The sequence below is a fragment of the Apus apus genome, chromosome 1 (genome assembly GCF_020740795.1).
Source record: "Apus apus isolate bApuApu2 chromosome 1, bApuApu2.pri.cur, whole genome shotgun sequence".
NCBI lineage: Eukaryota > Metazoa > Chordata > Aves > Apodiformes > Apodidae > Apus > Apus apus.
Window position 1 is genome coordinate 142,400,268 of NC_067282.1, and position 24,624 is coordinate 142,424,891.

Below are 24,624 nucleotides of genomic sequence, written 5' to 3' on the forward strand. Positions count from 1 at the left end.
TCAGTGTGAAAGGAATCACCAACTTCATTAAAAGTCACAATGGTTTTACAGCAGCATGTTCTCCTGTATTTCTGTACAGCTATTGAAAACTTGTTTCACACTTTTCTGCACAAAAATAAGGCCTAGAGTCTTTCTTTCCTCTCCCTCTTTTCTAAATATTGAGTTTCTCATGCAATCATATCATTCCTGGAGATGAAACATGAGGAAAATCCCTTTCTCCTGGCATGCCATTTGTGGTCTTCCCACACCTGCAGCCCCAATCCCTTCCAGGCTGTCAACTCCAGGGAAGGACCTGCCTTGTGCCAGGTTGGAGATGACCTGACCCCAGTCATCCCATGGGGCTTATTTTTCCTCTGTGCTGCTTGAATCTGCCAGGTGCCTTTTTCATCCCCTACCTCATCTTCCTCTTCACTTGTGGGATCCCTGTTTTCTTCCTGGAGACGGCACTGGGGCAGTACACCAGCCAGGGAGGGGTGACGGCCTGGCGCAGGATCTGCCCCCTTTTTGAAGGTGAGTGGGATGAACCCAGGGAGGCACAGTGAGGTGGGGGGAGCTCAGGGTAATGAGTAGTGATGCCTCTCCCCGCAGCCTGGATGGTTATGTACCCCTGCTCATCTGCTGCCCACCTCTGGTCATCCTAGCTTGGGAGGGCCACTGGATCCCTTTCCAAAATCATGCTGGAAAAAATCGATCAGCTTTCTCAGCGTACTGCTCCCACCATTACACTGCAACACTGTCTCCTCCTTAATGGTCACAGCTCTGGCTTTGCACCCAATCAAGGTTCTCCTCCAGGAGCTAAATGGTGAAAATGCTTCTGGCAGTTATGAGGAATCTAAAACTATTTTTTAAAGTCAATGCTATGTCATTTTGCTAAGTTTGCATATGGCTTAAAAGCTTAGTGGAGAAAGGTGACAGCTGTCTTAATAAAATAGTTAGCAGTCAGATCCACTTCTAGCACTGTTTCAGCCCAGCCATCCAGCCTCGAGGCACTCTCCATGATTTCTCTGAAAATCTCGGTTGCCTCCTTCCTATGTACCAAAACCTTTAGATGTTTCTCCAGCACCTCCCGGAGAAGGTGTGTGGTGTTAATACAAAAGCTTCCCAAACAGAAGTGAAAAATAATGAGCAAATGAAATAAAAGCTGAATTTCGGTAGAAAGGCTTTGGGTGACATTCCAGTCATAATCTGCCCTTCCCTGCCCAGACTCCCTCCACCCTTTCACCAGGGAAGGCTGCAGTGGGGTGGTCGGAAGAAGGAGTCCTCAAGGCCCCTGCTTGAACCCCCCTGCTGATGCGGTGAGGTGGGCTTTGGGGAGGGGATGACGGCTCTGGTGGCTGCAGTGCAGTAAAAATGCAGAGTAGCAGATGAAAATCTAGGGTGAGCACCCCCCAATTTCTTTTCCCGTTCCCTGGCACGTCGGTCAACTCCCTTTGGGGCTTGCTTTCTGCAGGAATTGGCTATGCCTCACAGGTCATCGTCGTACTACTGAACTTCTACTACATCATTGTCCTGGCCTGGGCCTTGTTTTATCTCTTCAGTTCATTCACCATCGACCTCCCCTGGGGCAGCTGCAATCATGAGTGGAACACAGGTAGGTGAGGAGCCCCCTCCCAGTTCTCCACTGGATCTTGGCTGAGGGAAACCTATTGCTGCCCAGACCCAAATCTCAGAAGAGCACCTTGCCCCCACTTGAGTGGGACAGTGGGTCACTGCAGTGCTGCTGGCACTTTTGGGGAAAAGGCTCTGCTGGTCTGGGTCTTTGCACTGCTCAACCACTTGCAGCACCTGACCAGTGCAATGCAGTGATGGCCTCCCTGGTGGCTCCTGCTCTGGGCTTAAGCCACCATGGGCACCTTCCTTCCTGGCATCTTCCAGTCATCCTGTGCTGTGTGATAGCCATAGACCCAGTGCTGGTTGGGACTGCTCACTCTGTCCACTGGAAGGAAAAATTAAATGCTGTCATCCTGATTGTCTTAGGTTTTGTGCCAGCCTTACCCTGGAGAGGGACTCCTTTTGTGCATCTTCAGGACTATATAAAATTTGTCTCAGAGTCAGTGTCAATGAATGTTGTTCAGATCCTTGGGTACTCAAGCCACTGCTACTAACTCTGCCTCTCTCCCTGGGCCTCTCTCACAGGGAACTGCATGGAGCTTCAGAAGGCGAACTCAACACTCAATGTGACTAATGAAAATGCCACCTCCCCTGTCATTGAGTTCTGGGAGTAAGTAAGGGACAGCTTACTTCGTGCTGAAATTTGTTCCCTTGTTTTCATCGTTTTCTCTCCTTATGTTAGTGACCCTGAGGTACAGAGCAGCCTTTTTTCTGGCAGGAAGGCATAGGCCTGTTGGCTTAGGAACTCTGATGATTTGCAGCACCTCCTGGGAGAGCAGGCCCAGTCAAGCACTGAGCCCTGGCTAATAGACTGTACAAGTAACCCCTCTGCTCCTGCTGTGAATTACCCTTGTGCTTTTGGCTGGTTGGACTGCTCTGCCCTTAGCAGTGCTGCTGGTGCTGTCAGCACATGGAGCACACGGCACCTCAAGGGCATCCCTGACTCAGCACAAGGATGCTGGTTTTAAACTTTGAAGTTTTTCAATCTTCTTTGTTTCCTGTGTGCTTCCTGAGTCTGCACTTTTGCTGTGCCTGATGCTCACATGTGAATAAATGGTGGCTGCCTTAGAGTGTTTTTCTTGAGGCTGGTTGCTGGAAAAATTGATGTTCTCATCACTGCTGTGACTGTCCCTGTAGAACTGGGAAATAAGCACACAGGACTGGAAATCTCCACTGTCCCTTGCTTTGGATGCAGCATCTGTTTCTGCCCTCTCTGAGCAGGGAGGTAGGAGGACACCATTTCTTGGAGAAGCACTGACCTGCCAGTGGGCTGATGGCACATTTCTGAGGCCTCTTCTGGCTGTGGTATGGTGCCCAGTTAGTTACGGTCCACTGGCATCTTCTCTGCACTGGTTACAGAGTCCATGTCCTTAGAAACAAGTAAAGAGCAATGTGACAAGATGTATCTGGTGGAGCAGCGTGATTTTTCTGCCTCTTCTCAGCTTCTCTATCCACCATAAGTCTGTGGGGCAGGAAGGGAGGCAATGTGACCCAGGCTGTGGTTCTCCAGGAAACAGACCTTTATTTTTGGGGTAATTGTTGTCTTTTGCAGCAGGGTGGGCACTGATGCTCCAGGGTAGTGTGCGTCCCTCTCTGCCTGTCTCAGGCTTGGTGTTTTGGGACTGCACCATTGTGTTTCACATTCAGATCCATCTGTGTGGTGTAGGACATGGAGGAAGGTGAGTCTTTACTTCTGTAAGTGATGAGAAAGATTTGCCATAAGCATGACATGCAAAGATATTACAAGGCTAGGGTGAGACTGTAAGACTTTAGCTGAACAAAGGTCTACTGAGCCCAGGAACCTATCTCCACATTAGCTAAAAGAGGATGTTCAAGGTGGCCTCTTCTGACTGTGCAGTGAGGATTATTGAGGTCTTGATTGGATCTTAGTCATGGCATGGGATGTTATGCTACTCTCAGTCCTGAGGTGAAAAATGTAGCTGCTCCTAAAAACAGAAGTGTGCTATGGAGGAGGGATTGGACAGCACTGCTTCTTGGGTGGTTCTGATGGATTCTGATGGTCAGTGCAATATATCATTCACTTTGAGGTTTGAAGCATGTCAGAAACATAGATGAACTTTGTAATGTGCATAAAAAAGACCTGGGCAGAGCTTGTGTGTGCAAAATGCTGCATATTCTTGCAGAGAGAGCGAGCTCTTAGCCTAGAGGACAGATAGAGGGTGGGAGTAGGACAGGAGATGAGATGTTTTGGCCCAACAGGCCGTCACTGGAGTGAGAGTAGAAGCAAGTGTCCATGTGTGATCTGTTAGGCTGATAGTAGTTTTAAGAGGAGAGTGCTGATTGATTCCTCTGGGGCTTGCAGCTCAGACCCAGACCTTGTTAGTAAGTGTGGTAGTTCTCCCCAAAGCCTCCAGAAATTATGGAGATGTGGTGAGAACCAGCATGGTGTTGTGAACATTAATGGTCAATAACAGTGACACCTGGATGTTCCTTTGCTTTTCCCCAATGCAGGAGAAGAGTGCTGAAGATTTCCGATGGCATCCAACATCTAGGCAGCCTGCGCTGGGAGCTGGCTCTGTGTCTCCTGTTGGCATGGATCATCTGTTATTTCTGCATTTGGAAAGGGGTCAAGTCCACAGGCAAGGTGAGTCCTTGGTTGAGATCAGCCCTGTTTCCCTGAATAAGCTGGCAGCAGCCTGTGGGGCTCAACTTGAGGCAGGAGCACGAGCCAGGTTCTGTTTTGGGTAGGAAAGGACAGGAGCACTGAGATGTCTCAAAGCATTAACTTCCAGCTTGTATATCCCCACCTAATAGCTGGAGAGGGACTTTTTACAAGGGCATGTAGTTGCAGGACAAGGGGTAGCAGTTCTAAGCTGTAAAGAGGTAGATTTATGTTAGATATTAGGAAGAAATTCTTTACTGTGAGGGTGGTGAGAGACTGGAACAGGTTGCCTAGAGAAGCTGTGGATACTGCCTCCCTGGACAAGTTCAAGGCCAGGTTGGATGGGAATTTGAGCAATGTGGTCTGGTGGCAGGTGACTCTGCCCATCGTAGGGGCACACTGGACCTAGATGATCTTGAAGATCCTTCCAACACAAACTTTTCTATGATTCTGTTTGGTTTTTTTTAATGCTTCTGGGAGTGCTGTAATTGTCCAGCTCCAACCCACGCTCCCTCTGTTGCAGAGTGTGCCACTCTTATTTGCACTGACCCTGTTATTTAATTTCTGCTACTGCCTCCTGACCCATTCCCAAACAGTTTTGTCTGAAGCCAGAAAAAACAGATGGAAATGAAAAGGTTTAGTGTATTGACTAAAGGGTGTCTTCTCTGCATGCTTTGAACAAGGCATCATGTGTGATGGGGTGTAAATTTTAGCTGCATCCATTTCAATCAGGTTGATGGCATGGATGTTAGCAGTTTCTCGTACTTCCAGAATGGTCAAGGATGATGAAACATGACAGGAAAATCAAGCAGCTTGCAGAGATGATATTTTCTGGTTTCCATGGTGTAAAATTAGAAGAAAAGAGCAACTGCTTGCTGTGGTGGCCTGGTAAAAGAAGCAGAGGCAATCTAATAACAGCAAATATGATACATCACACATAGTGTGGGAAGTGCTGAGAACACATTAAATTTATTTTAGATACAAGTTTTAGCTTAAAATGCAGGTTTTAGCAAAAAGGACTCGCAATGGTGGGATCTTATCTTCTTGAAAATAGAAACTTTCTTTCAGTAAAGCAGCAGTGTCCACAGGTTTTTCAATCTCTGCATGTTTAATAATCTAGCTAAAAAGACTGCTGTGGGAATACAATCCTATTGGGGAAGAGATAAACCTTAGTCCTGGGGATCTGCCTGTGGAGGAGCAAACACCATGAGCCAAAATCACCCTACTCAGAACAGCAGCCAGTGGTTCACATCCTTCAACAAGGGGACTGTCCATGCCAGAGGAGAGCTCACAGATGCAGGAGGTTGTCACAGATGGAACTACTTTGCTGAGGCATGTGGATCAGATTCAAATAAAACCAGGGATGTTGTTGACCAGCATGTGACGGAACGATCACACTGATCCCGGCAAGGTTCCTAGTGATGTAGTTAGTGCTAACGTTGCCTGAGAAATAAAAAGATTGGGTCTGAGCCAAGCACTGAGCAATATCTCATTGGATCCAGATGTTCCTGTTGTTAGAAAAAAATGTGGTGCTCTTAATCCAGCAAAACATTCAGGCCTTTGGTCTCAGTGCAGATGTGAGTGACTGTTGAGTGAAAAGCTTAATGCATGAGTTTGCACAGGCTGTAAAGCACATAGGTTGTTACCAAAATGTGAATCCAAATTATATGCCAGACAGCTATTAGTTTGTGTTCTGAGCTCTTAAAACTGATGTTATTTAGAGATCCAGCTGAAAATCTGCAACCTGGCATCCTGAAAGAATGTGCACTGGGGTTCAAAAGTAATGGGATATTTTTTAAATTTTTGTTTTTAATCCTGCTTCATAAGCTGAGAAAATTAGACTCACATCCTATAATTTCATGAAGCAAGAATTTGATTACGTGGTAAATACAGGGAAGACTGTTAAACTCACAGGACCTACAGATTTGATTAACTGTCACTGAGAAGCTCTAAATCTGAGACTCCTTGAAAATTTGCGAATGAACTGAATGATGGTGTTTGCCTGTGTTGAAGGATGCTGTCCCTAGGTTCCTTCACTGTTCAGGGTGCAGATTCAGAGGGATAGGGATAGATCTGCTCACACAGACATCTCGGGCAATCAGGAGCCTCAGCAAGGAGGTGTTTTTCACCAACCTCTCTGGCATTAACCAAGACTACTATGATATATAGAGTAGGGCACATGAAATGCAGAGAAAACTTGGAGCTGCAGACAGAAATGGTAATCTAGTAGTGTGGTCTTTCAAGGACGGGTCTTCCTTCGGTCCTTCTGCATTGAATCACTGCAGAGTGTGTGTCTAGACTTAAAGGAGAACTTGCACTGCAGCATTAGGTGCTTTGGACATAGCTTTATTCAGGTGGAGGACATCACAGTGGATCCAGAAAAAAATCTCTTATTGAATCACTACTCAGATTGTAAGGATTACCTAGGAGCAAAAGAAAAGTGGTTGCACTCTCCAGGAAAATCATACTCTAGCTCTTAATAGGACCTCCTCTGGTTCAGAAACTGCTATAGCTGTGGCAGAGCCTGTGATCCCTGCTCAGGGATGGTGGAATTTAGGTGGATTTTCAAACAATTCCATCTGGATGGATGGACAGGTGAGAGAAACAGATCATTTCACATCATTACATTTTAGGGTTCCTCCAGAGATGAGCTTTAGCTCTCTGGCAGGTAACTGCCAAAGCTGAGAAAAGAGCTGTAGGGTAGCATTCAAGTGAAGTGTGCTGATGTGAATCCTCACTTGGCATGTCCACACAGGAAAAGCCTGAAGGGGCAACATTTATTTTTTTGTCCTAGCATGATACAACAGACTGAACAGCTTTTTTTCAAGGTTGTGAATATGTCTTGAAGGTGCGGAACAATGCAAAGGGATTAATGACACTACTTGAATTGCTGGGGAGGCTGCATGAGCCCTTGGTATCAGGGTTTGTTTTTTTGGTGTGGAAAACAGTCTACGTCACGTTGTTGTTGTGGCATGCTGCAGCAATTAGCCTGAACAGTCCCGAAAGTACCCTGATAATCCCCAAATTGAATGTTATATTTACCAGACGTGGAGTCCCTGAAAGGATTAGCTGATTATGGCCTGATGCATTTCCCCAAGGGACATGGTTCCTTTACTAGAGGAAGGGATTTCAACCCTACCTGTATACATTTGCGTTCTTCAAGGGGCTAGAGACATAAAAAGCAAGAAAACACAGGTTACAGGTCCTGTTTGTGTCTGCATCTTTGGTGCCAAGTCTGAGATGTGCTGCTCTGCTCTGCCTGGAATGCCCATGTTGGGTGTTTGAAGAGGGGTCAGTGAGAGGCAGCAGCTGCAGTTGCTGCAGGAGGGAGCAGTGGGCACGAGCCAGTTGCTGGTGCCAGCCCTGAGTCGGGGACCACCAGTGTTGCCCCTGGTGGTCCTTTGGTAGCAATCACATTTCATGGTGTATCTCTTATCAGCACACCCTTTCACCCTTGCCGCTACGTGCAGTGGAGAAGACATTTTCTGTGTGTGACTCTATTTGGCGTAGGGGTCTGCAGGTGGGTACTGGGAGTAGCTGTGTCTCTGATGCACATAGATATTACACCACTGGCTTCAGTAGAGCTACTCTGACTCCAGCCTGGTGACAGCTTGGCTCAGGGTCTGGACTGCTTTTAGGACGAGAAAGGTTTTCTCTGGCTTCAGACATACCATGGAATGTCACAAGATTCCTAGGCACATTTTAAAATGCATTTCTTTCTACTACAGATGACCATGAGGTGCTTGGCAAGGCAGCCTGGCCCACCCTTGCCCATCTCCCCCAGCCCAGGGGTCGGTGCTGTGCTGCTGGCTGGAGCTGGACACTTTGGCCCCCACTGCTCTTTCATGCTTGTCCCTTCATCCTTCTCCCAGGTGGTTTATTTCACGGCCACATTCCCATACCTCATGCTGGTTGTTCTGCTGATCAGGGGAGTGTCTCTGCCCGGGGCATCCCAGGGAATCCTGTTTTACCTTTATCCAGACATCAGTCGCCTTGGGGACCCCCAGGTAAGGCAAAGGGGGAAATGAATGGTTGAGCAGGGTTTGCATGGATGCCTGTGGCTGTCCTCTCTCTTTTTTCTTTTCTCACTCTTCTTCCAGTTTTTTTTTCTGTCTCTCCTTTTTCCCTTCTTTGGGCATAAGGCAGGGCTTTGATAATCGGTATGTACTCTGAGTTGAGTCTGAACTGCCATGGGGTATGGGCAGTAGGATTTAACCCTTCATCTCAAGCAGCACCAGCATTTTCACCATTTCTTGGGGACACTCCTGTGTGTCAGAGGCAGCCTGTGCATGGGCTGCCACTCTGCACTGTGTTGGCAGCTCATGGGGATGAGCCCTGTTCCTGGCATGCTTGCACTGGCTTTCCTGAGAAGTGTGTGGGTGCATGGATGGTGGGAGCTGTGCCATGCTGCAGCCGTTCCCTGGGAGCCAGCCACCCTCCTCACCTCCCTGTCCCTGGAGAGAAATGCCAGCCCGTCTGTCAGGAGGGTCAGTGCCTGACTGCTGCTTTTAATCTCTTTGGGACAAGTTCTTCCACGTTAAATCCTGGCTCCAGCTGAGCTACTGTACCAGCCTTTGTGTGAAGGTGTTTCCAAAGGAGATTAAAGGGTGCCTGCCTGGAAAATAGGCCAGCAAAATCCTTTATAACCCCATTAACTCTTTCTGGTCTAGTCTAGCCCCAGTGCTGCCTTGGATATTAATTTTGCAAACGGTGGCTTAAGTGTTGGGGGAGGAACAGCTCTGGTGCATCCACCCTGCCTTCCCTGATGGAGGAGGAAGGATCTCTGTGGGTGGGGTGTAACAGCATCTTGGGGGTTGCTGGGTGGAATCCCCAGGTCCCGCCCGTGCCACCAGTGTGGTGTGGCTCTGTGCAAGTCAATTTGACTTATGGCTTCAGATCTAACACGAGCGCCCAGTTTCCAGCTCAAGGCAGTCTGTTTTTTATCACGGGAAGGACTCTCAGTGTTCCTGCTCGGCTTTCTGGAAGTCACTCCCTGGTCAAGGCTGTGCCTGAGCAGGGCATGAAAAGCCTTGTTTTATAGTGCTAGCTGCTCTCCTGCTCTCTCGGTTTGCCTGTGGACAGGAGGTGGGTAGGAGAGCTGCTCTTTGGTGTGAAGGTGCAGCAAGTCTTGGAAGGGGGTGAGGACAGGTCTGTGTTTGCAGTGTTTGTGGCCCCATTTGTGCTGATGAGGTGCGAGAGACCTCAGAAATAAAGTAACACTTTGAAATGGTGCTCACTCACTTATGAAAAGTCCTGTCATTACTGTGGCTGTGTTGCCCAGAGGACTGAATTAAACCACTTCAAGCATGGCATGGTTTTGCTGGTACTAGCTGTGTCCTCATTAGGTCCGTCCTGGCAAACTTTTCCAATTACAGCCTGAGCTTTAGAAGCACAGCTTCCTTCCAGCCTGGAAAATGCTAATGCACTCATGGAAAGGCAGAATAACCTTTCAGAGCAAGAGGACGATTTCTCCTCCTTTGGGGGAGGAAAACTTGCTCCTCCCTCCCCGATTCCATCATTCCATGATGAATACTTCACTCCTATGGGAGAAAAGCAGGAGTCATTAGTGGTGGTTGCCTTCCTCCAGTATGTTTTAACCATCCTACCAAACCAAACAGCAGGACTTGGTGTTTCTCTTGTATTTACTCATCAGAGAGGGAAGGGTTAGTGCCCCAAGCCCCACACAGGTGTGGCTGTGCCCCCCTCTCTCTGGGAAGGGACAGTGTGAGTCCTGCCAGCCCGTCAGGATTTGTGCTCCAAAGGATGACAAGCTATACTTGTTTACCCTTACAATCCTGCTCTGCCCAGAAAAGTGCCTGGGAAGGGATTCTGGAAACTAAAAAATATATATTAAAAAATCCCTCTCTAATCTGAGCCTTATGATAAGGCATCTCAAGGGGAGGTTTAAAAAAAGGGCAAGTAATATACAAGGGACAAAATCAAAACTCTTTCAAAGCACATGAAAAACAAGGTGAAAAGAGGGAATGAATTATTTAAGAGATTCTACCAGGGGAGCAGCAGCAGCTAAGATGTGATTAAGTGTCAGAATATCAGAATGGTGTGTGGAAATCATTGCTTTTCACTTGCCAAATGACCTTGGACAGAACTGGGAAATCCTACCTATGAGAGCTCAGGCTAGCTGATTGATGGTGGGCTTTTCTGGCCAAAAAGCCTACAATGCCCTAAATCTTCCTGCACCTTCATTTTCTAAATCTATGAAATACTTATAATTAAAATGTTAACTAAAATGCATTTGATAGGTAGATCAGGCTATACAGAGAAACTGTCAAACAAAAGTTTTGAATAATTAAGTCCAGTTTTGCTCAAATATAAGTAGATAACAGCAAAACCTCCAAAGAGATAATCTTTATTAAACTATATGCCCCTGAAATAGAAAAAAAAAAAGCAGCCCCACAGTTTGTTTTTATTTTATATTTGTATAATATTTAGTATCATGATATTAGCATTCCAGCCATTACTAGACCAAAATTTTTCTCCCCCCTTGATTGCATTTTCTGTGCTCCAAAAGGTTCCTACTTCAGTTCTTGCTTTTGTTACAGCAGAGCTTGTGTTTTAACCAGAAGGGGGACTTGGGGTTCTTCACCATTTCCACTTTTGATCACTCCACCCTTTGCCATTAACTTTGGCAATTTTATCAATTGTAGATCATGCTGGGGATTTACAGATCTGATTAAGGAGAGGGATACAGAGTGTGATCAACTAGTGGGAAGGCGAAACAAGGAATTCAGAGTAGAACTAAAGTTTAAGTGTGGGACACTTGTCATTAGAAGAACTTCCCTCAGGTGCTGGCAGTCTCTCCATTGCTTGATGCTTTCATAGTATGACCAGACATCATTTTAATAGACATATTTGAAGAGAGGAGTGATGGGCTTGGTGCAGAAAATGCCAGTCTGGTTTGCTTTAAAGAGATATATTGTGATGGTCTCCTTTCACTTTGGTATCAAGTTCAAGTTATTTTAGCTAAATTTCATTAGGTTTAGTGAGTATGAACGAAGGAGTAACTTCAGCAGCCTCTGAGCACTTCCTTCTCTGGAAAGAGAGCAAATTTTTCTTAAAACCTCCTACTCTTGTTTTCCTCTTGAAATTTCCAGAAAACCCGCCACCTTGCTGTATGTGCTTGTACATTATCCTGTCTTTATACAAAGGAAGACCTTTCTATGATGAGCTGCTTTCCATGTGGCCCAGCCATGCAGAAGGCTCTGGTGGGGGCTGTACCCCTGCTCCTGGGGGCAGGGAATCTCTGGTAGTGCCAAGGGCTTGCAGAGGACCCACCGCTCTGCCCATAAGCAGTACCCATTGCTGCACGGGGCATCCAGCACTGTACAGCACCATTCCAGGGTGCCCTGACTGGCATCATGGAGCTAAGTTCTGGAGCATTACTTTCATCCAGCCTCTGCTTCTCATTGTCTCTCCCATCTGCACTGTTTTTCAAATAACCTCCCTTATGCCCCTCTCATTTTCTTTCACCCATTTCCCTGATGGCTGCTCTTTGGAGCAGAATTTTCCCCTGCAGAGTCCCCCAGAGGCTTCTGCTTCCCAATAGATGTGGCAGGAAGGGAATGCAAGAGATAAAGATGCACCAGCTTTTTTGGGCTGCCCTCTGTTGCTGGAGTGGGAGGCTGCTGGGGTCCAGCTCATGGTTTGCACTGGAGCAACTCTCACTGCTGAGGCTGCAGTAAGGATAAACCCCTTGGGCCACCACAGGGAGGATGGGAGGTACGTGCATCTTGCAGGGCTGTGACCTGCTGGGTTAATCATGGGCCCCTGTAGCCACACTGGGGAAGGGGGCAGAGCCCCCAGATTCTCTCCAAATTCAAGCCCTCCCTGCTGCTTCTCCATGGCCAGTGAGAGTTTTTTCTTCCCAGTGAGAGGGGAGGGAAATTGTGGGCCTGCTAAATATTATTTGTTCCCCTAATTTATTTTTTTCACAGCACGCCTTTAACTTGACCCTGTGCTCTTGGTTTGTGCTGTTGCTGGCCCCCCACTTCCCCTTTCTGAAGGCAAACATATTTGTTTTCATGCTGGTGGGTGACTTGCTGCGCCTGTGCATGGATGTGTGTGCCAGTGGGGCTGTGGCAGGCACCGTGTATGTGCTCACCCTATGCCCCCCTGGCAGTCCTGGCAGAGGGCCTGTGATCCCAGATGCTGCTGCTGTTCCTTGCCTGGGGTGGAGAGCAGGTATGGACAGCAGGGACTGAGGGCTTGTGACTCCTGCAGCATGCTGGAGGGGCTTGGGGCTGGCCTCTGCTCCCCTGCCTTGCTGGAGCAATGGGTCGGCGTGGGATGAGCCACAGCTGTATTTATCTTGTGGGGCTTCCTCCTCCTCCTCCTCCCGTGCCTCTTGCCAGCCCTGATGGTGTGGGTCATGGCTGCACAGCCCTGCTGAGTCTGATCTCAGTGCTGACATAGCGGGAAGGAATAAAGCCATCTCTCTGCCTGCCCACAAGCAGCGGGGCAGGGAGGACCGTAAAGTTTGGCTTCCCGGCAGCAAGGAGCATCCCTTGGAGCATCCCTCACCCCTCTGCAACACCCTGGGGTAGGCAGCTGTGCTCTTGGGCATGAACCAGGAAACCTGTTTGTTTTCTTGCGGTGTTTGAAGAAACCCCAGCAGTGGGAGGGCTCCCTGGGTGTAAAATGTCACTCTAGGTCAGCAGGTGCCCTGAGGTGTGGGGGCTAACATGAGGTCAGTACTCACTGGTGGGGCATGGTAAAGGACTTGAGTGCCAGCACAGGGAGCTTGACTTAGGAACAAAGACCCCATCCTCCACTCCCAAGGAGGCCAAAGATCTATTTTCTAAGCAGCCGGGGCTTGGGGCTGGGATTGCAATGCTTGGCCAGGCATAGGGTAGACAGAAGTAATGGGAATGCTTTATAGAAATGGCAGTAACTCTTTCCCTGCCTCCCATCTCCTGGGGTGAATGGGGAGGAGGGAAAGCAGTGCCTGGCCTGTGCAGCACAGCAGTGGGCTCTTTGCAGCATGGCTTCAGGGCTGCAGAGCCCTGTGCCACTTCATTGCTGTAGGGACATGGACTGGGTCTTTGGGCTCTGGCCCATGGGCCACTCTTGAATGAAGGGGGAAAGGCAATCACCTGGAAATGGTGCTCAGAGCCTCTTGAGGTGAGATCTTAGGAATTAAGATCTCTCCCTTCAAGGCTGGGCAGATGTGATGTGTTTACAGGGGGCAGCAGGTGGCTGGTGGGTAGCACCAGTGCCGTGGGTTGAGTCGTGGGTTATGATGTCAGGTGCAAAAGTAATGCTGAACTGCAGCTCAAGACTTGGGTGTTTTTTGCTTTCTGCTCTGCAATTATGCCCAGTGTGACGCTCCACACAGCACGTATCCACTCCATGCTGCACTGTCTCTTCTTGCTGATGGGGACAGCTCCGTGCTTCTCAGCATGGTGCCTGTATTTGGTGTATGACGTGCACAAGGGTTCAATAATATTTTCCTCCAAAATGATCTTTACTGTTATTCGTAAGTGCTCAGAGATCTTCCTAAGGAAGGATCTGTTTCAGTACAGGGGGAATTAAATTCTAGTACATGTAATAAAGCAAATATTGCTGAGAAAATTAAGGGGTGGAGGAATATGTTCTTTTGTAAGCTATAACCATCTTGGATAACTGCAGCTCAGGTGTGAAGGCTTTGGCTAAAAACAGAGTAGGAGTTTATTACAAACTGGAGTAAACAACATGTTCAAGGAAATTGAATTATGAATTAAATAAACTGGATGGCTTAGAAAACTGCAGACAACAATCAAATCAAAATACCCATGCTGCCAATGTGCCAGCAAAATCTGAACAGAATAAACTTTATCAATCTCTTTGGGAGCAGTGGTCAGAGAACAGCAGCACATTTTTATCTGCAGGGGAAAGAGAGCCCTGCCAGACCCCAGCGAGCCCCTGTAGTCAGAGTGGAAATACTAAAATAATGAGAGGCTGTTGATCAGCTGCACAGAGGAAAGGGGAGGTCTTGGAAGGGCTGAAAAAAAAATATAAAAATGTGCCTGAGTCACTGCAGGGAGAAAAATGAGCACAGGCAGCAGGTTAAGGAGGGGATACTTGGATTGCTGTTTTCTGAAGCAAGTGGTCTGTGTAGCCCCTGTGAGCACATGGGGCTGGATGGGCAGTGATGTTTCTTGTGAGGGGCTGGAGGCTGGACCACAGGTGGGCCAAGGCCCCTTCCGACCCCACTGACCTTGCAGTCCAGGGACTTGCTGCTGCTGCTCTGCTCCATCACTAGTGAGTGGAGAGCACCCACGGCATCATTTGTGTTGCATTCCATTGACCTTCAAGTCATTTGGGAACTACCCGGGTGCTGGGAAGGATGAAAAGGTGATTCAATCTTTGGCCCAAGAGCTGCAGTAACATTTTAAAATGGGAAATAAAGTACATGCAGCCTGAGCTGGTGCTCACAGTCATGCTGACTAAGTAGGATCATACGTTCTGCAAGTCAAGCTTAGTTTTATCTAGTTTCAGCCACAGGCTGCCTTGCTTCAAATGGGAACATGTGCTAAGGCAGGTCCTGTATTTTCTCAAGACATCCCTTTGAGGCTGGGGTCCCACACATCCCAGTGTGCACCCCATTGGTTGTTGTGTTGGGCAGAGCAGGCAGCGGAGCAAGGAGTCCACAGCCCCCGTGCAGGTCTCTGCTACACAGTCAGGGGTATCACTGGGTTTTAGAAATATGCCACTTCATAAGACACAGAGCTGATGAAGCTTGATGTCTTGATATTTGGCTTCCACCATGGATGGTAAAGCACCAGTTCTTTTCCTGTCCCTGGGGTATTTCTCGTATCTCTTGCTCGTGTGATTTATCTGATATTTGGCACTGGTTGATTCTTCCTCCCTGTAGCTTTCTGCTTAGTGGGGATGTCGAGTTCTTGTCTTTATCCCGTTCACTGGATGTTCTGAATTCATAGGTAGCTGATATCCTTGGGTTTTCTATCAACTGTTCAATCTGATTGAAACTTGTCAGCTGGGTCCAATGTTATGGAAAACATGGGGTAGGCAGTTTGATGGCAAAAGTCTTGTTATCTTGACAAATTGAAGGCCTACAAGATCAAGCTTCTACAAGTGCTCCAAAGGGCTACAAGGTCTCCAAAACCTATGAGAGGGTGTGATTTGGGCTCAATTTGCTGGAAACCCAGAGCTCTAGCTATAAAAGCAAAACCAAAACCAGACCTAATTAAACATTTTACCCCAATCTGTGCAAAAATGCTTAAATTCTTGCTGCAAAGCTGGTCTATCTTACCTCAGTACTTTGCTGTGTCTAAAAAGTAGCTGAAAAGTGAAGGTTGTTCCCTTACTGCCCGCGAGCACCGTGATGCTTTAGGAAACAATTATAAAAATGGCTTTTTTTTTCCTAATATTTTTGAAATGCAAAAATGAACTAATACTGTGCTCTCTCAGCCCAACTCCCCATGCAGCTCCTGCAAAAAGAATGAAATACATCGAGGTCAATTACATTTTCAATGTCCCAGTGCCTCCAACTAGTTGTTCCAGCCCCACCTCGTTGTCTGTCCTTTCTCGTTCTGCAAACTAGAGAATTGATCTGACTCTCTATGAACTTGTGAACACTGTTTCCATGGACTGAAGAGAAGACAATGGGGCTGAATATTGCTTGTAGGGCAGTCAGGGAAAGCATTTTCACCAAATCGAGCCCTAGTAGCACTTTGCTTTCTGTCCCTGAGGACTGTACTGCTGGGTTTTGCAGCAGTAGGCAAGCAGAAGATTCATTCTGTGCAGCTGTCTCTTGAGCTAAACCCAGAATTTCCTCAAGAAAATCACAACTAATGGGATCATAACATCCTTTTGTAAGCCACATCAGCCTAGGAAGGAGAAGAGGTAAACATGAAACAAAATCTCTTGCCACATGATTGCTCTTTGACCAGTATGGAAAAAACAAAAAGCAGAACAATGCATTGCTGAGCATGGCCTGAGCAACAGGGGTGGCTGGGCAGGTGCTGCCCAGCTGACCATTGCCTTAAGATGCGAGGTCTTGGCTGACAAGTGAAGGTATGGAGTCATCAAAAACCGCTGTGGTGCTTTTCATTAACTTCTCCTCTTCTCCTAAGGCATCCTGGGGCAGGGTTTTTGTTTGTCCAAGGGCTCACCAGCACTGCTACGGGGGAAGAAGGGTATAACCAAATGGAGACTTTTCTCATTAATGTTGTCCCAGTAATACTTTTGTTTTCTGCTTTTCTATCCTTATTAGCTTCTCTTTTGTCTCTAGAATATAGCTGCCCTTCAGCATTGGTTGAATGATTGTCTTATCTCTATTTCTTAAACCCCTTAGGAAGAAAAATCTTGGAAAACAGAGGGTTTAATTAATAATCTTTGTCATTGCTTCATTCCTTACTATTGGTTCCTGCTTTTGCTCTTCTCTGCAGAAGGCAGTGGCAGTGGCTGCACTGGTGACTGCACACAGCTAGGCTTTCAGATCAAATTTGGCATTGACAAATGTCAGCCTCGGAGCACTGGGACATGTTATTGACAGTGAGAACAATGCAGAGTTCAAAGGCACCTCACGGGACTAACTGCATTCTTGTATTTTCTTCTAGGAGCTGTCTTTTCCAAACAACTCTGTTTATTTCCAGTAGTCCTCTCCTCCCCAGTTAATTTTCTTTTAAGTTTTGGAGCCCTTAAATTAAGTCTTGGAGAGGAGAGCCACCACCACAAGCTGTATGTACCCATGTCACCCAGTGGGAGACCAAGTTTGCCCAAATCAAGTCCCCCTCCTCTGCTAGCAGAGGGCTTCTTCAGCTCTGGTGGAAAGTGTTCATCTGGTCTCTCACTGCTAGGAGGCTCTGGAGAGTCATGGGGTTCTGCAGATTTGTCCAAGGAAGAAAGAGATGATGATGAAGAGCTATACATGCTGTGAGTTTGCAAGGCTCCCAGTACATCCCTTCCCTTTGGCACTCATAGCACCCCCTGGGTGCCCACTGTGCACTGTAATTCCTGGTGCTGTATAACCTTCACCCAAAAAAGACTTGTCTAAATGTTGAGTGTTGATGACCTCCTGATCACTGACCTTTCTGCTGGGTACAGCAGCCCCTAGGGCTCTGCCTGTTCACATCCATGCAGTGTCTGTGCTGGCTTTGTCTTCTCACCTGTGTTTGCATCTCCCTTGCAGGTCTGGATGGATGCAGGCACTCAAATCTTCTTTTCGTATGCAATTTGCCTGGGATGCCTGACAGCTCTGGGCAGCTATAACAAGTACCATAACAACTGCTACAGGTAACTGGAGCATGGCTTTGCTGCCTGGAGCCTTCCCTCCCTGAACATAAGTTCACACAGGCTAGTGAACTGCTGGAGGCTACTGGCCTTTGGAGTGTTGTGTCTTCTGTTGCTACTCAAGGCGTAAGAAAACTTTTCCCAGGTGTTTTCTCCTCAAATCCAGCTCTCTGTACTTTCTACCCAAGGGAATTCTGTCTGTGCAATGGATGACAAAACTCCTCTCCCACACCAGCTAAGACCCAGCAAAGGCAGATCTTCCTTGCTAGCTTTGTGGTCCCAGCCCATGCCCTAGCCTCCTCTGTTGCATTGGTGCATTAGAAGCCATAGGGAAAGCAGAGCTGTGAGATCAAATGGCTCTAGGCTGAAGTCCTTTCACCTTTGATTTATCCCTCCTAGGTTCATTTGGACCTTGTGTCTTGAACAGTTGTCAGTATTCTGGGCTCCTAATGTGCTATCTGTGGTCTACATGTAAGCCTGTAGATATGACTTCTGTTTCTTGCATACTCTTCCTGTGCTGGACTGCCCTTGAACAGAGATGGACCCAGCTGCCAAACAGAATCAGGCTGACAAGTTGAAGTTTTGGGTGGAAACAAACTCATATTGCTGTAGATGTATCCAGCACCTGGAGCTGCATCCCCAGGGGTAAAAGTCTAGTGTGAGTGGAGGAGGCCACCTTTAGGTAAAACTACCCATCGCTTCCTACCATCTCTCTGCTGACTGTGTTGCTACTGGCACTGGGTTCTCCCCCACATTTTGAATTTGAAATTGTGGTTGTTGCCATTGAAAGTGCAGGCAGACCACTGGCTACATGGTCATTGCTTGGCATCTTTCTCTCTCTTCAACTTAGAAATTCACTCCTGCCCTAGGGATGCCTCTCCAACAGCAGCTAGGCTGTGATTCCTCTTTTTTATGTCCCTTCTCCCAGATAGAATTTTGAGTGAAAAAGCTGTAGGAAAAGAAAAGATAATGGATGGCTCTGGCATGCTGTATGCCCCTGGGCATTAGCCCTTTGCATCTCCAGTCTAGATGTGTAGCATGGAGTTGATGATGGGCTACTTGGCAGTAAGGTTGTAAAGAGCTTCTGTAACTGCAGCTGGCAGAAGCTACAGGAAGGAGAATGATGTCTGTTCATAGACAGACCCTTTATACTATTTGGCTGTGCTAGGGAAATTGGTCTTAGTTTGGGTGTCAGACCTCTGACCAGACTGTTTCCAGGCATGGATCCAGTTTTACTGAGTCGGTCCTGTACTCTGCAGACTTGGTTTGCATGGGAAGACAGGATTAGGCTTTAACAGGGCAGACACCAGCATGGCGTCCCATTCTATTGTTCCAGGCCAGGTGTAACCTTTGGTGACCTGGAAGAGAAAGCATGCAAGCAGGAGGGACCATTGTTCATATGGTGGCAGTCCAAAATGGTACCAAATAGCATAGACAATTTCTCATTTTCTGGGGATATCATTAAGGCTCATTAAGGGATATCATTAGGGCTCCCTTTTGGGTGAAGATCTGGAGACTCCTTTTTGCTCTGGCCATTGCCCAGGTGTTACCCTCTACCATGACAACCCTTCCCACCTGCCAGATGACAGGAGAGTACCTCCCAAAACATGCTTTTCCAAGGAGGGTTTCACCTGTCATGCATATATCTGGGGGCTAGAGGAAGAAACACTGGAATGGAAGATAAGCTATTTGAAACAAATCGCCTTTTGTATAAAATGGCTGAGAATACAATTTGAGAGGGGAACAGGTGGTTTATAGCGACCAGAGAAAGGAGGCTGTGGTGTGGGCTCTCCACTGGGTTAGCTGAGCTTGGTAGAGCACGACCCTGCTTACCAACTAGGACATTCATGGAGACTCACCCTGCAAGTATCTTTCAGTCTCTCCTGCCTTAGAAACCAAATGTAAAGGCAGAGCATTGGTGTTGGGTGCTATGCAGTCCTCAACAAAGCTTCCAGAGCTGCACTTTGGAAGGAATAATCTGAATTTGTGTGGCCTAGGGGCTCTGCATGAACTGTACCTTCTTTGTAGAAATCATTGCAGACCATGAATAGATCTGGTTACCATGCTGGGAGGAGTGTGAAACCCCCAAAATGTTGAATTCCTAAAGACTGATACAGAAAATCACACTGAATTTATACAGTAGCATTTAATAAAGTCAGAGTGGGCCATGAAATGCCAGAGGGTGTGTTCAGTTTGGTTCAGAATATCTCAGAAAGTTGCTGCAAATGTTATTGCTGTCCCCAGGGATGCAGTCACAAGAGGACTAGGGAGACTGGAGTATGAAAAGGAAATGGTTAGGTGAGAGATGTTTAAAGAGTAGATGGTTGAGAATGAGTTGAAACAGAGACGAAAGGGAATAGATCAGAGAAAGTAAATTCTATGGCTCTGTTTGTCTTTTTGTCATAATGTGAGAACCAGGAGATATTTAGTAATGCTGAGAACCAAGAAGATTGTAACTGGTCTGAGAAATCTATTAAGGAAAAAAAAAAACAATAATGCCCCCTCTTCAGATAAAATAATGTCTTATACTCTCTGCCAAAGGAGGGACCAGGGGAGAGTGAGGAAACAAAAGAAAAAAAATCAAGCATTTAGATGTATAGCAAGACTATCTCATGAATGAGAAGGTTATGTGAGGAATGCATCTTTACGCTGTTCTTGGAGAAGGCTTTATCTGGGGGGTGATCCCCAACCTGGGGCATCCTCCTGGTGCTTAGCCAAGCCATGAGGGAGCTGGGAGTGAGTCCCTGCTGTGGGCGCAGTGGCTGGGGTGGGAAGGTAGATGCTGCACCAGTGGCTGCCACAGGGTGTGGGTCATACCTGAACCCCCACTTGGCTGATGCCGTGTCCCTTCTTTGTAGGGACTGCGTGGCCCTCTGCTTCCTCAACAGCGGCACCAGCTTTGTGGCTGGCTTTGCTATCTTCTCCATCCTGGGCTTCATGGCGAGGGAGCAGGGCGTGCCCATTGCTGAGGTGGCTGAGTCAGGTGAGTGGGGCTGCGGTGGGATGCGGCTGCTGCCATTTGTCCCCCCTCAGCAAGGGGAGCATGGCCACAGGGTACCCACCTGGGTCAAACGGTGTTCCAGCTGCAGGTTTCTATCCTGGCAGGCAGCTCTGTTTTTGTACCTCCAAAAAGGAGAAACCAGTGCACATTCATGAAATATTAAGATGCAATGGCCATGTCTGGAGGTCAGTAAAAGCTGCCTGTTAGGGTTAGGCAGCTGCTGTTTCTCAGTTGGTGGGTGAGGTGCCTTCGTGGCATGTAGCCAGGCTTGTGCTGTGCTCCCCTGGGCTCAGAGGCTTTCCCTGCACTTGAGACAGTGATGCAATCTGAGCTTGCTGTGTTCCCTTTCCCTCCCTTCCTCCTGATCTCCTCCATCACGGTTTCCCACGAGGTGCTGGGATAACTGGAGTGAGAGACTGTGTAGCTGCAGGCTGTGCCTTGGCTGGGCAGCTGCCCCATGTGGGTCTGCACAAGCTGTGCCATGTCCCTGCCTGCTCTTAAAGTCCCTCTCCCTGCAGGGCCTGGCCTGGCATTCATCGCCTACCCTCGGGCTGTGGTCATGCTGCCCTTCTCCCCACTCTGGGCATGCTTCTTCTTCCTGATGGTTGTTTTGCTGGGACTGGACAGCCAGGTAAAGATGCAGGTGCAGGGTGATTTCCTGCCGGACAAAAGCCACTGTCCCTTCAGGACAGGCTTGAACTTGGCTGAGGAGAGGGCAGTGGGGCTGGGCAGCAGGTCAGGATGGGCTGACAGAGGTTGGATCTCTGCTCTTTGCAGTTTGTCTGCGTGGAGAGCCTCGTAACAGCTCTTGTGGACATGTACCCCACCATCTTCCGCAAGAAGAACCGCCGGGAGGTCCTCATCTTGCTGGTCTCCATCCTTTCCTATCTGGTTGGGTTGTTGATGCTCACAGAGGTATTTTGGGCTCACACCACCTACGTGGTGCTTGTTGGGTCAGAATGTCGCCCTGGCAGAGGGGAGCCTGGTGGGCAGGGGTGTCCATGCTGGGGCTGGGAGCTTGTTGGTGAGCCCCATGCTGCTGCAGAGTGCCTGAAGGAGGCTACCCTTACCTCCCTGTGGCGTTTGCATTTTCTCTTCCAGTCCTCACCCCTTGTGTGTCACGGTCATCACACCTTTCCTGCCAAGACTGATAATTTGAGCTCTGGACAGGCCATATTTTGGTTATAGATTTATCTCTACATGAGCCAAACTTCTACAGCTGCAGCCTGTGCATGGGGAGGGAAGTGTATTGGTCCTCTTTCCTCCTGGATAGAACTACATGAACACTTGTTTTAAGAAAATTTGGTGGACCTGACTGTGCCCCTTATATGTTATTCTAATTTCTTATGTATACTCCTTGTTGTGACTAATTGCCAGAGAGTTAAACTGTTCTGGTTTAAAATGTTGAACTCCTCCTAGCAGTATGCGTGGGGGGGGTAGGTGCTGCCATGATGCTCTTTGCATCATCTGTTTACATTTGCACATACTTTTGAAAAAGCTGCCTTTATTGCAGTTTTGTGCCTGGACTTACCTGCAGGCCCATTTTGCAGACAGTCTTGTAGACCTGGGCAGTGAAGAAGCCTGGCTGCCAGTCTCTGGGCCCACAGCAACAGGTGCTTGAAAAACCACATGCGCTGCTACTTCCCTGGGCAAATGAGGAGGCTGAAGGGTAAAAGATGCATTGCATCTCTTGAGGGCATTTCCACCCTCACTTCCAGCTATGAGAGTTGCTTTGGGTTTACCTTGCTCTAAAATATCCCCACAATATCTGGCAGTCACTTGCCCTCTACTGCCCTGCCCTGCCCTGGAATGAAGCTTTTGCAGACACTCCTGAGAGCAGGGCTGCTGCATGTCTCCAGGCCTTGAGCACCAGGGATGTGGCCTTTGCTGTTGGCTAAAACCATGCCTCAGAGAGAGAAAGGTGCTCTGGGGAAGATGCAAAGTTTGTTTTCTGCTCTGGCTGGAGCTCTTTGCCTGTGCCTGATTCCTCTCCCCTCTCTCCCTCTCCACCTTGTCTCACTGCCTGCTTGGCCCTTCCCAGGGTGGGATGTATGTCTTCCAGCTCTTTGATTACTATGCTGCCAGTGGCATGTGCCTGCTGTTTGTGGCCATCTTCGAGACACTCTGCATCGCCTGGGTCTATGGTGAGTACGAACTGGGTGGGGGTGCTCCCCAGCTCTGGTCTCTCAGGCTCCCACTTGGTCCATCCTCAAAATGCTGGTCTGTAGCTCATCTTGGCAATTGCTTCACAGTGCAAGGCAGACCTACAAACCCTTGTTTTGGTGCCCCTGGACACACCAGGCACGGGCTTCCTCACAGCAATGCCCTGGGGGATCTGCTTGGCAGACCCAGCATGTCCCGATGTGCTTTTGCTTTTCAGGCCTTCCTTCCCTGGAGACTTTGAGCTGGCTGGGAAATCTTTTCCCAACCTGTGTATAGAGGAGTCTGAGACCCTCAGACATTTTTGAAAGCCATCTCTCAGCCTTGACATTCACAAGGGACGAGTAAAACCTGGATTCAGGTCCCAGCCTGTGTTCAGGTCCTAGCCTGGGAGATGCTGAGGGGCTGGCCCTGCTGCCCTGTCCTGGTCCAGGACAAAGAATGAAGCCAGCCACGCTCCTGGTGAGCTCTGCAACAGGGCTGTGGGCTGTGCTGAGGTTGCCGCCTCATCTTCTGGGGAGTGTCCAAACAGTGGTGAAGCAGGACCCTGGTCATGCAGATCTTCCTTCCCTGGTAGCAGTGAGGTATCTTTCCCCTCTTCTGCAGGTGCCGAGCGTTTCTATGATAACATTGAAGACATGATCGGCTACCGGCCGTGGCCCGTCATCAAATACTGCTGGCTTTTCATCACCCCGGCCGTTTGCATGGTGAGGGCCCCCCGGAAGAGGAGCTCTGGGGGAGGAAGACGGGCAGAGCTGGGTGCCTCTGAGATGTAGATACCTCCATATATACGGAGGGATGTGCGTATGTATTGGGGGTTACGTGGCCTGTACTACAGGAGCCTGTTGTTCTGTGGCTTTGGGGGCAGAGTGTGGGGCTAAACAACAGGGAGAGAGGCCCAGCCCAGCAGTGACTGTGGTGTCTGCTGGTGGGGCGAGCCCCTTGCTGCCATGCCCAGTGCTGCACATCTGGGCTGTTCCAGCAAACCTTGCTTGACTGGTGTGTCCTCTGTTGTTGTCCTGGGGAGCTCTTAGTTACCATGAGACTCTGAGCCTGTGTGAAGTCACTGGGAAGACCTCTCTTGGCTAATGGTGTTGATTTTCTTGCTTTTTTTCTTTTGGTCTCTTCCACCTTGCCAGGCAACCTTCCTTTTTTCTCTGATTAAATACACCCCACTGACCTACAACAAGAAGTATGTGTACCCATGGTGGGGAGACACCCTGGGCTGGCTGCTGGCCCTCTCCTCCATGGTGTGCATCCCTCTCTGGATCGTCTACAAACTCTCCACCATCAAAGGCTCCCTCAGAGAGGTGAGGCTAGTGCTCTGGGATCAGGGCATGGGCTGTGCTTCTGTGTTGAAGGGGATAATTTTTGTGTTGCAGTTTAATTAGCAGGGAGCCTAGAATAAATTGATTGAATGAGTCCATTGCTATAACTGACTGTTGGTTTTATTAAGTTCTGCCAGGCTGGAGGGCTGCTCCAAGCTGGCTGTTTCCTCTTGGTGCATTTGTTTATTGCTTCTGTCTCTTTGCAAGCACCATTAGGAAAAAGTTCATTAGATGGAGATGGTAAAGATGATGTCTAGTGCCTTGAGTCAGTTTGGAGGCTACCCTTGACTGAGGCCTGGGGATTTGCTTTGAGAAAGCTCCAGATGCCATGAGCGATGCAGGCAGCTGAGTGTCTGTGGCCTGGGCCTGCCCAGCTCTTGGAGCTGCTATGGCCCATCGCTGGCTGCCCTGAATGTGCCTTGGGAGAGCCAGGCACCTGACAAAGCAGTCCTTGCTCCAGACAGGCATCCTGTCCCTGCCACAGCTCACTGCAGGTTTCACAGACATCCTGATACCCCAGGATCCCATCTGTTCTCTGCCTCCTGCAAATGCTCAGGAATGGGTTGGGACAGCAGTGGGCCCCTCATCCCTGTGTCCAGCATGAATAGGGAGGAATGGACATGGGTGCAGGAGCAGAGCAAGGGCCACGC

The 24,624-nt window shown here is 48.5% G+C and overlaps 1 protein-coding gene across 1 annotated transcript in view; it reads left to right on the forward strand.

The window, feature by feature from the left end:
• Window positions 1-24,624, forward strand: part of SLC6A13 (solute carrier family 6 member 13) — a 31,569-nt gene that overhangs the window by 6,016 nt on the left and 929 nt on the right. Inside the window, exons 3-14 of the mRNA XM_051608920.1 lie at window positions 376-510; window positions 1,451-1,591; window positions 2,137-2,221; window positions 4,084-4,216; window positions 8,107-8,241; window positions 17,385-17,488; window positions 20,344-20,468; window positions 21,005-21,117; window positions 21,264-21,401; window positions 22,528-22,630; window positions 23,253-23,353; window positions 23,786-23,956. Coding sequence (XP_051464880.1) covers window positions 376-510; window positions 1,451-1,591; window positions 2,137-2,221; window positions 4,084-4,216; window positions 8,107-8,241; window positions 17,385-17,488; window positions 20,344-20,468; window positions 21,005-21,117; window positions 21,264-21,401; window positions 22,528-22,630; window positions 23,253-23,353; window positions 23,786-23,956 — 1,484 coding nt within the window. The remainder of the gene's footprint in view (window positions 1-375; window positions 511-1,450; window positions 1,592-2,136; window positions 2,222-4,083; window positions 4,217-8,106; window positions 8,242-17,384; window positions 17,489-20,343; window positions 20,469-21,004; window positions 21,118-21,263; window positions 21,402-22,527; window positions 22,631-23,252; window positions 23,354-23,785; window positions 23,957-24,624) is intronic.